General features: G+C 45.9%; 1 protein-coding gene across 1 annotated transcript in view; it reads right to left on the reverse strand.

Moving 5' to 3' along the window:
• LOC147123380 (interleukin-6 receptor subunit beta-like) overlaps positions 1–12795 on the reverse strand; it is a 166900-nt gene that overhangs the window by 26692 nt on the left and 127413 nt on the right. The window contains exons 10-12 of the mRNA XM_085971978.1: positions 11651–11867; positions 10700–10891; positions 7842–7943 (exon numbers count right to left, since the gene is read on the reverse strand). Of these exons, the coding sequence (XP_085828104.1) occupies positions 7842–7943; positions 10700–10891; positions 11651–11867 (511 nt within the window). The remainder of the gene's footprint in view (positions 1–7841; positions 7944–10699; positions 10892–11650; positions 11868–12795) is intronic.

Raw genomic sequence — 12795 nt, forward strand, 5'->3', positions numbered from 1 at the left:
GAGGTAGCTGACCCTGTGCCTGTAGACCCTGTTTGGGGGGTATCTCCTGCGCCGACGGGCTTCCAAGCGCTGGCCCCTTCTGGCCTGTGCAGCTTCAGGTGGGTGAGCAGCAGCCTGGCGCTCCTGTTGCTGCTGCTGCTGTTGGTGCTGCTGTTGTTCCTGGTTCTGCTGGTGCCGCGGCTGGTGCTCGAGCTCATCTAATGCCCAGAAGGGAAGGAAATAAATGGCTCCCATGCTTCTGGTATATGCCTCAGTTGAGGAAGCGCTCAGTGAGGGTGGCGAGAGGGGTTTCCCAGGAGGTCACACTGGAGATGGGTGTCAGGCTCCAAACTTCCACAGTTGTGGTTATGCCTTCTAAAAGTTCCCCCAGACCTGAGACAACAAAGTCCTGCCACCTGCAAATGATGGCTGATCAAATCTCCTCTTTAATGGTTGACTTGCAGCTGATAGTCAGCAATCCAATAGTGCTCCCGCCAGGTTTCACCATCGTGTTTCCCACCAGGCGTGTTTCACATGGGAAAAGGGTTAAATTCGCAAGGGCCTTTCAAAATAGGATTATAGAGGCTATTTAGTGCTTGTTAAGGGCCTTAACGACCTATCCCGCCTGTTGGAGGCGGGACGGAGTCGGGACCATTAGACACGACTGAGTTAAAGTTGCTCGGAGTCGGGAACCAGGCCGGGGGGGTTCCTGCCCCTGCCACCACCCGCCCGTTTTCACGATTTTAACCCCCACACGCCTCCAATCATGCCGCCATGGCCCATTGAAAATCCAGCCCATAGAATCAGATTGATTGTTTTTTTTTCCCCTTCTCAGCTTCATCGGGCATTAATGACAGACAACAGGGTATCTTTAATAACAACAGAAAACGCTGGAAAAACTCAGCAGGCCAGGCAGCATCCATGGAGAGAGAAACAGAGTTAACGTTTCCGGTCTGGGACCCTTCATCACAACTGGAAAAAGCTGGAGATGTAACAGATATTAAGCAGGTGCAGAGACAGGGGGGGTGGGAGGGGAGGATGGAATTGAAGGACATACTGTGCTTTTGTAAGAGGCAGGAAAGATAAATTGCAAATAGGAATGGCAAAATCATACACCATGAAAAATGGGGGCAGGGGATATAGTTTGAAATTGTTGAACTCAATGTTGAGTCCAGAAGGCTGTAAAGTGCCTAATCGAAACATGAGGTGCTGTTCCTCAAGCTTACATAGAAACATTGAAACATAGAAGATAGGAGCAGGAGTAGGACATTCGGCCCCTCGAGCCTGCTCCGCCATTCAATGAGATCATGGCCGATCATCCAAATTCAGTACCCCGTTCCTGCCTTCTCCCCATAATCCTTGATCCCTTTAGCCTTAAGAAATATATCCAACTCCTTCTTCAATATATTTAATGAATTGGCCTCCACTGCCTTCTGTGGTAGAGAATTCCACAGGCTCACCACTCTCTGGGTGAAGAAATTCCTCCTCATCTCTGTACTAAATGGCTTACCCCTTATCCTTAGACTATGACCCCTAGTTCTGGACTCCCCGGCCATCAGGAACATCCTTCCTGCATCTAGTCTGTCCAGGCCTGACAGAATTTTATAGGTTTCGATGAGATCCCCTCTCAATCTTCTAAACTCCAGTGAGTACTAGCCCAATCGACCCAATCTCTCCTCGTACGTCATTCCTGCCATCCCAGGTATTAGCCTGGTGAATCTTCGCTGCATTCCTTCCATGGCAAGAACGTCCTTCCTCAGATAAGGCGACCAAAACTGCACACAATACTCAAGGTGCAGTCTCACCAAGGCCCTGTACAACTGCAGCAAGACATCCTTGTTCCTGTACTCGAACCTTCTTGCCACGAAGGCCAACATACCATTTGCCTTCTTAACCGCCTGCTGCACCTGCATGCTTACCTTCAGCGACTGGTGCACAAGAACACCCAGGTCTCTTTGCACTTCCCCTTCTCCCAATCTACTGCCATTCAAATAATAATCTGCCTTCCTGTTTTTGCCACCAAAGTGGATAACCTCACATTTATCCACATTATAGTGCACTTGCCATGTTTCTGCCCAATCACCCAACCTGTCCAAATCATACTGGAGTTTCACAACATCCTCCTCACAGCATACCTCCCCACCCAGCTTTGTGTCATCTGGAAATTTGGAGATACTACATCCAATTCCCTCGTCCAGATCATTAATATATTGTGAACAGCTGGGGTCCTAGGACCGATCCTTCCGGTACCCCACTAGTCACTGCCTGCCACTCGGAAAATGACCCATTTATTCCAACTCTTTGTTTTCCATCTGCCAACCAGTTCGTTATCCAAGTCAATACCTTGCCCCCAATCCCATGTGCCTTAATTTTACAAACTAATCTAATATGTGGGACCTTATCGAAAGCCTTCTGAAAGTCCAAGTACACTTCATCCACTGGTTCTCCCTTATCTATTTTACCAGTTACATCCTCAAAAAATTCCAGTAGATTAGTCAAACACGATTTACCTTTTGTAAATCCATGTTGACTTTGTCCGATCCTGTCACTGCTTTCCAAGTGCTCTGCTATTACATCTTTTATAATGGACTCTAGCATTTTCCCCACTACCGATGTCAGGCTTACCGGTCTATAATTCCCCGCTTTTTCTCTACCACCTGTTTTGAATAGTGGGGTAACATTAGCTACCCTCCAATCCATGGGTACTGTTCCAGAGTCTATCGAGTTCTGGAAGATGACCAGCAATGCATTTACTATCTCCAGGGCCACTTCCTTAATTAACGTAGGATGTAGATTATCAGGCCCTGGGGATTTATCGGCCTTCAATCCCATCAGCTTCCCCAACACCATTTCCCTACAAATACTGATTTCTTTCAGTTCATCCCCCTCATTAGTCCCTATGTTCCCTGACATCTCTGGGAGGTTATATGTGTCCTCCTTTGTGAAGACAGAACCAAAATATGTATTTAATTGGTCTGCCATTTCTTTGTTCCCCATTATAAATTCCCCTGATTCTGACTGGTGGCATAGTGGTTAGCACTGTTGCCTCACAGCGCCAGGGACCCGGGTTCGAATCCGGCCTCGGGCGACTGTCTGTGTGGAGTTTGCACATTCTCCCCGTGTTTGCGTGGGTTTCCTCCGGGTGCTCCGGTTTCCTCCCACAGTCCAAAGATGTGCGGGTTAAGTTGATTGGCTATGATAAAAATTGACCCTTAGTGTTAAGGGGATTAAATACGTGGAGTTACGGGGATAGGGGTGGGATATGTGTTGGTGTAGGGGTTACGGGGATCGGGTGGGATATGTGTCGGTGCAGGCTCGATGGGCTGAAATGGCCTCTATCTGCACTGTGGGGTTTCTGTGATTCTATGATTCTGTGACTGCAAGGGACCGACGCTTGACTTCACCAATCTTTTTCTCTTCACATATCTATAAAAGCTTTTACAGTCAGTTTTTATGTTCCCTGCAAGCTTACTTTCATAATCTATTTTCCCCCCTCTTAATTAATCCCTTTGTCCTCCTTTGCTGAATCCTAAACTGCTCCCAATCCTCAGGTTTGCTGCTTTTTTTGGCCAATTTATATGCCCTCTCTTTGGATCTTATGTTATCCCTAATTTCCCTTGTTAGCCACGGTTGAGTCACCTGTTTTGATTTATTTTTATGCCAAACTGGGATAAACAAATTCTGTAGTTCATCCATGTGATCTTTGAACGTTGAGCTACATTGGAACAATGTAATAGGCCGAGGACAGAGAGATCAGAGTGGGAGTGAAGCAGTGAATTAAAGTGACAGGCGACCAGAAGCTTAGGTTCACCCTTACGGACTGAATGGAGGGGTTCCGCAAAGCGGTCGCCCAATTTGCGTTTGGTCTCCCCAATGTAGAGGAGACCGCATCGTGAGCAGTGAATACAATATACTATATTGCAAGAAGTACAAGTAAATTGCTGTTTCACCTGGAAGGGGTGTTTGGGGTCCTGGACAGTGGGAAGGGAGGAGGTAAAAGTGCATGTGTTGCATCTCCTGCGCTTGCACGGGAAGGTTGTGATTGAGGAGTGGACCAGGGTGTCGCGGAGGGAGCAGTCCCTTCGGAATGCTGAAAGGGGAGGTGAGGGGAAGATGCGTTTGGTGGTGGGACCACGTTGGAGGTGGCGGAAATGGCGGAGGATGATCCATTGAATGTGGAGGCTGGTGGGGTGAAAGGTGAGGACAAGGGGAACCCTATCGTGGTTCTGGGAAGGAGGGGAAGGGGTGAGAGCAGAAATAGAAACATAGAAACATAGAAAATAGGAACAGGAGTAGGACATTCGGCCCCTCGAGCCTGCTCCGCCATTCAATGAGATCATGGCTGATCATCCAAATTCAGTACCCTGTCCCTGCCTTCTCCCCATATCCCTTGATCCATTTAGTGTTAAGAAATATATCCAACTCCTTCTTGAATATATTTAATGAACTGGCCTCCACCGCCCTCTGTAGCAGAGAATTCCACAGGTTCACCACTCTCTGGGTGAAGAAATTCCTCCTCATTTCTGTCCTAAATGGCTTACCCCTTATCCTTAGACTATGACCCCTGGTTCTGGACTCCCCGGCCATCAGAAACATCCTTCTTGCATCTAGTCTGTCCAGGCCTGACAGAATTTTTATAGGTTTCAATGAGATCCCCTCTCAATCTTCTAAACTCCAGTGAGTATAAGCCCAATCGACACAATCCCTCCTCATACGTCATTCCTGCCATCCCAGGTATCAGCCTGGTGAATCTTCGCTGCACTCCTTCCATGGCAAGAACATCCTTCCTCAGATAAAGCGACCAAAACTGCACACAATACTCAAGGTGCGGTCTCACCAAGGCCCTGTACAACTGCAGCAAGACATCTTTGTTCCTGTACTCGAACCCTCTTGCTACGAAGGCCAACACACCATTTGCCTTCTTAACCGCCTGCTGCACCTGCATGCTTACCTTCAGCGACTGGTGCACAAGAACACCCAGGTCTCTTTGCACTTCCCCTTCTCCCAATCTATTGCCATTCAAATAATAGTCTGCCTTCCTGTTTTTGCCACCAAAGTGGATAACCTCACATTTATCCACATTATAGTGCATTTGCCATGTTTCTGCCCAATCACCCAACCTGTCCAAATCGTACTGGAGTTTCACGACATCCTCCTCACAGCATACCCTCCCACCCAGCTTTGTGTCGTCTGCAAATTTGGAGATATTACATCCAAGATGACCAGCAATGCATCTACTATTTCTAGGGCCACTTCCTTAAGTACCCTAGGATGTAGATTATCAGGCCCTGGGGATTTATCGCCCTTCAGTCCCATCAATTTTCCTAACACCATTTCCCTACAAATACTGATTTCTTTCAGTTGCACCCTTTCATCAGACCCTATGTTCCCCGGCATCTCTGGGAGGTTATTTGTGTCCTCCTTTGTGAAGACAGAACCAAAATATGTATTTAGTTGGTTTGCCATTTCTTTGTTCCCCATTATAAATTCCCCTGATTCTGACTACAAGGACCTACGCTTGACTTCACCAATCTTTTTCTCTTCACATATCTATAAAAGCTTTTACAGTCAGTTCTTATGTTCTCCGCAAGCTTACTCTCATATTCTATTTTCCCCTTCTTAATTAATCCCTTTGTCCTCCTTTGTTGAATCCTAACTGCGGGAAATAGAACAGACACGGTAGAGGGGAATCCTCGGTTGAGGAAAAAGGAAGACATGTCGAAGCACTGGTATGGAAGGTGGCATCGTCACAAAAGACACGGCGGTGATGGAGATGGAGAAACTGGGAGAATGGAATAGAGTCCTTACAGGAAGCGGGGTGGGAGGAGGTGTAGTCCAGGTAGCTGTGGGAGTCAGTGGGCTTGTAGTGGATGTTTGTCGAAAGCCGATCGCCAGAAATGGAGACAGAGAAGTCAAGGAAGGGAAGAGAAGAGTCGGAGATGGACCATGTGAAGGTGAGGGAAGGGTGGAAATTGGAAGTAAAGTGAATGAACTTATCTAGTTCAGGGTGAGAGCAGGAAATGGCACCGATACAGTCATCGATGTACCGGAAAAAGAGGTGAGGGAGGGGACCTGAGTATGACTGGAACAAAGAATGTTCCACATAACACATGAAAAGGCAGGCACAGCTAGAGCCCATGCGGGTTCCCATAGCAACACCTTTAATTTGGAGGAAACGAGTGGAGTCAGAGGAGAAGTTGTTCAATGTGGGAACAAGTTCAGCCAGACGGAGGAGGGTGGTGGTGGATGGGGACTGTTTGGGCCTCTGTTCAAGGAAGAAGTGGAGTGTCCTCAGGCCGTCCTGGCAGGGGATGGAGGTGTAGAGGGATTGGACGTCCATAGTGAAAAGGAGACGGTTGGGGCCAGGAAACTGGAAACTGTTAAAGTGACAGAGGGCATCGGAAGAGTCACGAATGTAAGTGGGAAGAGACTGGACAAGGGGAGAAAAAATAGAGTCGAGATAGGAAGAGATAAGTTCCATGGGGCAAGAACAGGTTGAAACGATGGGTCTACCAGGGCAGTCCTGTTTGTGGATCTTGGGAAGGAGGTAGAAGCGGGCTATGCAGGGTTGGGGACTATGAGGTTGGCGGCCATGGAGGGAAGATCTCCAGAGAAGATGAGGTCAATGACAGTCTTGGAAACAATGGCTTGATGTTTGCTAGTGGGGTCATGGTCCAGGCGGAGGTAGGAGGAGGAGTCGGAGAGTTGGCGTTCAGCTTCCGCACGGTAGAGGTCGGTTCGCCAAACAACAACAGCACCGCCCTTATCAACAGGTTTAATGATAATGTTAGGGTTGGATCGGAAAGAACGGAGTGCTGCAAGTTCAAAGGGAGGTAGGTTGGAGCGAGAGAGAGGAGCAGAGAAATTGAGACAGCCGATGTCACGTCGGCAGTTAGCAATGAAAAGATCTAGAGAGGGTAAGAGGCCAGAGGGAGGGGTCCAGGTAGAACGAGAATTCTGAAAGCAGGAGGAAGGATCAGCTGTGCGGGGGGAAGACTCCTGGCCAAAGGCACCGAGACGAAGGCGACGGAAAAAGAGCTCAGCATCGTGCCGATCTCGAATTCATTGAAATGGGGGTGAAAGGGGATGCGCAGGTTTGTGGGGAGTGGTATTCACCAGCTTCTCAGCACCACATCTACCCCATTTACTTTTCCACCCATACACTGGCTGGCAACAGAGTCAGTGAATGCAGCAGTAGTTCATTAGATCTACAAAAAAGCTAATCTCTAATACTACCGGGACAAGGTAAGTCAGCCCTGTAATTTTTCCAAGTGAAGTTTATTTCCTTGTCGGTTATAAGGAATACACTTTATAGATTATAGGTTGATCCTATTAGGATTAGTAGTGTTTAATCAGGTGTAATCAGGAATATCATGCTAGATTTCAGTGATAATTGCAATACTTACAGCTTAATAAACACAATGAATACTGTTATCCACACAGCTATAATTCAGGATAATTGTGATAATCGGGACAAATGAACAGGAAAAGTACATTTTCACATTTTAAATGCAACATGCTCTTGTCGGTTTAATCAGAAAAGCACATTAATATTGCACAAAATATTACTTCAGGTTAATTACAAAACAGAAAAAAAGGAAATTATTTTAACTGTGCAGATTTTTAAACCTTCTGGAGCAAGGCTTGTTTTTAAATCAGGAAATACAGAATTTGAACAGTGCCAACTTGGCAAGCTGCTTTTCCAAGGTGACAATACTAGCTAGGATTTCTGCGACAGCATGATATAGCCTACTCTCAGATGTTCAGCCACACAATCTCTATAAACTGCCAAAACCGCTCCCTCAAATCAAGGTCTCTGGGAAGCCCCTCGTTAAATGTTAAACCCTGGAGCATTTACTTACAACTTTGCTGTCGGTATGCCAGTATTGAAAATGGATTTCCTGGACCATCACTATACACGGCATAAACAGTGATGTTATAGCACTTGAATGGTTTTAAATCTCCTGTGAAAGAATTCATCAAAAAGAAAAGTTGTGCAGCAGTTTAGTCAGATTCTTAAATCGTTTATTTTTTAATATGGACACCAAAATATAAACATCTTGTTAAAACTCTTACCAGTCATATTCTTTTAATTAATATATGCAGTGCATTACTTGAAGTTTTTAACGGATCTTAAACTGTCAAATATTGATAGTTGCGGTGATTTAGTGCTTGACCATTGACCAGGAGGCCCAAGTTCCAATCCCAGTCTTCACTGACACCTTCACCCTGCTGTAGTCTGGGGGACTGAGGGAAAACTGGTTCCAGCCATTGTTACCTATCAATAAGACCAAGCAGACTAACGTGGAAGGGAAGATAAAGTGGGAATGCTTTGAAATCATATTTTTGGGGGGCGTTTTTTCAAATAAAAATATTTCAGGACATTCGTGAAAGTAGGATTACTATGGCCTCAAATTGTCATGCAAAACTATGATACAAATGAAAGTCCCAGCTAGTAATTTCTTCTGTCTTAAAAACCACAAACTGGGACGATTACTGAAGAACTAATTTCATTAAGTGTACCCTTTTTGTTGCCAAGTGTTTTCACTATTTTGGCACTCACATCTTATTTTAAATGTGCATTCAGTACTAAGAATTTGCTTAAATGCTCATGCTGTTAATACTGTGCTTGGTTTCAAGTCTCTGCACAAATTAGACGCAAGAACAGATTTTCAAATCAAGCATCAGTTGAGCAGTCAGTTATTAGCAACTGCTCGACTGTTAGTGTGCTGCCCATGTCCGATTCTGCAGGGACTGCTTTATTTACTTAGCGTGGGTGAGCTCCGAGCCCGTATTTGGCCCAGTGTTGGGAGTTCCCCAGAATGGGAGAGAATGCATAAGCAGCTCTTAAAGACATCTTTCACAGGGTGATGGGTAAAATTAAAGGGAAACCATCCATTCAAACTCGAGTGGCTACTTTTAGAAACAAAATTGTTGGTAGATGTTAAAGGCTTCTAATATTTGTTATTTATTTCAGCATTTGCAAAGGCTTTGAAAATAACTAGCAAAACCCAGTGGCTGGCATATATAAATGTAGAGGTGGGAACAGAGTTGGTGGCCAAGTCAGAGTGGTGGCCAAGTCAGAGTGGTGCAACCCCCCCTGTTTGATGGCCTGTAAAGTGGAAGTGGTGCAGAATGAGGTGGCAGTGAGGTGAGTGGCCCTGCTTGTAACTCCAGGGTACCCTAAGATAGCATTGAAGCATTTCCATTCACAACTCCTCAGAAAATGAAGCAGTCTATGCTCGCATGCAGCAAGACCTGGACAACATTCAGGATTGGGCTGATAAGTGGCAAGTAACAAGTGCCAGGCAATGACCATCTCCAACAAGCAAGAGTCTAACCACCTCCCCTTAATATTCAATGGCATTACCATCGCCGAATCCCCCACCATCAACTTCCTGGGGGTCACCATTGACCAGAAACTTAACTGGACCAGCCACATAAATACTGTGGCAACAAGAGCAGGTCAGAGGCTAGGTATTTTGCGGTGAGTGTCTCACCTCCTGACTCCCCAAGGCTTTTCCACCATCTGCAAGGTACAAGTAAGGAGTGTGATGGAATACTCTCCACTTGCCTGGATAAGTGCAGCTCCAACAACACTCAAGAAGCTCGACACCATCCAGGACAAAGCAGCCTGCTTGATTGGCACCTCAGCCACTGCATTCATTTAAACATGCACTTCTTCCACCAACGGCACACCGTGGCTGCAGTGTGTACCATCTACAAGATGCACTGCAGAAACACGGCAAGGCTTCTTCGACAGCACCTTCCAAACCCGTGACCTCCACCACCTAGAAGGACAAGGGCAGCAGGCGCATGGGAACACCATCACCTGCAAGTTCCCCTCCAAGTCACACACCCTCCTGACTTGGAAATATATCGCCATTCCTTCATCGTCACTGGGTCAAAATCTTGGAACTCCTTCCCTAACGGCACTGTGGGAGTACCTTCACCACACGGACTGCAGCGGTTCAAGAAGGCGGTTCACCACCACCTTCTCAAGGGCAATTAGGGATGGCCAACAAATGCTGACCTTGCCAGCAACGCCCACATCCTGTGAACGAATTTTTTAAAAATTTTGGAAGGAGGTGGACGAGGAGGAGACTATGGGGTGAAGTTTAACACCCCCCCCCCCCCCGCCGCCAAACAGGGTGGGTTAGGATCAGGTGAGATGTTAAAACTTTTAAAATCTCAAACCCGTCCCCATCCCGCCTCGAACCAGCCCACTTCCAGGTTAACGGAGGCGGGACAAGGGGCGGGCAGCCAACCCGCTCCCAGGAGGCGGGTTGGCTATTTAAATATTATAATGAAGCTGGCAGCCTCAGATTAAACCCTGGCCGGCCGGGTTTTGCAGGCCTCGGGACACCCAGCAGCTGAAGGGAGGCAAGGACAGCTTCAGGGAGAAGGTAAGTGCCTTTACAGCACTCCTTGTAGGCCTGGAAGAGCAGGAGTGCTTACCCTCTTGCCTTAGATCAGACCCCCACCCCCACCCCACGCTCACAGCAGCAGCTGCCACAAAAATGATCATCTGAGTATGATCTATGGAGCCCAGCCCCAATACGAGTCAGCATCCTCAGGGAAGGAGAGACAAAAGTGGGGGGAAGGGAATAGCTTTCCTTCTCTTTAATCCCTCAGTGCATTTGATGCAGTGGCCATTTTACAATTATCTTCTACTAGCATCCACACAGTATTTCTTTAATGTTACATAATGAATGCTTACCCTGTAAGTAAGCCATCTCAGAAGTGTTGTGCTCATGTTGCCAGTGTAATGGCCCAGCACATGAGCTTGTATCCAAAAACAAACACCATTCAATGACATATCCATTATCAGGTGGTCTTGGAGTCTTCCACTGTGTGAGCAATCGGTTATTCTGTGGTGTAATTCTAACGTATTGGACAGCTGGAAGATCTTCTTTTAAAAAAATGAAGAGGCATCAGTGTACATTGTAACATGAAATCTAATAAACTTGTAATAATACACCTATTATGGTTACAAAGCAGGAATACTACTGCCACAAACTATCTATGGCAAGCAATCAATCAGCAACCTACTTCCAGGTCTGCCAATGGCACTCTGAAACTAGTTGCTAGGAGGTGCCTAAGATTAGTGGTGACACTCCACAGTACCATAGAAGTTTACAGCATAGGAGGAGGCTATTCAGCCCATCGTGTCTCTGCTGGCCCTTAGCTAGAGCTATCCAAACCGAATCTCACTGACCGATTCTCTCCCTTGTGTCATCCTGTAGCACACCCCAACAAAAACTAGGAAACCTGGCTTAAAATCTCACCTTGTCTGGCATCTGCACTCAGGATTTTGCCTAGTGAAATACCAGCAGAAACATAGTGCAGAGATGAAGTACCTCAAAGTGAGAGGGAGCAGATATTATTTTGGGTTTCTACATCATGTCATAGTTCAATAATCTGACTGGCCACAGAAAAGTATTGACGGGTGCTTTGGAAAAGTGCATAATTGCCCGTCCTTCCTTTTTTACCAATGTCTTGAGAGTACAGACTGGTGGAGACAGTAAAGTAGGGCATGGGGAGAACTACTTTGGAGTTACGCAACAAAAAAGGTAATCATAATATTTCTGATATTAATACTTCCTTTTGTGGCTCTTATTAAACGTTTTCAGTTAAATAATTGTGATGTGTTAGGGACAGTGAGACATACCTGTCTGGTTTATTGCTGGAATTATCAAGGTTGCTTTAGGAGAGTCACCGGCTGAGTTATAAGCAACTACAGTTATAACATACGCTTCATGCGTCAGGGACAAAGAATAATTCAAGGATGTTGTGTTATGCTGTTGCATCACTGTCTTTTCCCTTCTTTTCCCACATCGTACTCTGTATCCTAAGATGATTCCATTTGTTTTAGACCTGTTTAATGCCTGCATCAAAAATAACAAGCCATTCTGAAAACAATTTCATTTCCTGTCATTTGCCATGGTATAAATGAGTGATTTACTATAAAACTATGCTTTCACATCACCATTACTATTACCACATTCAAGATTTTCAGGGTGGATTTTGATCATTTAACAAGTAATAAATAACTGAAAGTATTACTATGTCCTCTTTCTTGTCTTTCAGGGCCCACAAACTCTGACTAATTTTTCACTTCCTGTATACCCTTATGCTTGCGCAATTTGCTGGGAAAACTACAACTTCTGGCATCCAGAGATTGCATAGATACACACAGAACTAACTGGCAGCTTAACTTTAAATAGATACTTATTAAAATGTCAAAATTGCTAAATTAATTAACCTTTCCCATTCAAACTGCAATTAATTCAACTTCAGCCCTCTCAGAACTGATTTCTGCCGCCTCAGTGAGTAGAAAACCATCAAACCCATTAAAATAATAAACTTGGCAAATGAATAACATTTGTCAAAATAAGAGACCTTTGGTACATTAGTGTTTGTATATGAAGACATTTTGCAATAGTCTACGGTCCCCGCCACAAACTCCATTCCCTAACCACTGACTCCATCCCCCTCCCTGGCCACTGTCTGAGACTGAATCAGATTGTTCGCAACCTCGGCATCCTAATTGACCCTAAGCTGAGCTTCCGACCCCATATCCTCTATCTCACCAGGACCACCTACTTCCACCTCCATAATATTGCCGATCTCTGCCCCTGCCTCAGCCCATCAGTTGCTGAAACCTTCCTCCATGTCTTAGTTACTTCCAGACAGGACTATTCCAATGCTCTCTTGGCCGGCCACCCACCCGCCGTAAACTTCAGCTCATCCAAAACTCAGCTGCCCATATTCTAGCGCACACCATTCACCAATCGCCCTTGTGCTTGCTGACCT

This window comes from Somniosus microcephalus, chromosome 2 (genome assembly GCF_052327205.1).
Source record: "Somniosus microcephalus isolate GS21.2 chromosome 2, FLI_Smic_1.0, whole genome shotgun sequence".
NCBI lineage: Eukaryota > Metazoa > Chordata > Chondrichthyes > Squaliformes > Somniosidae > Somniosus > Somniosus microcephalus.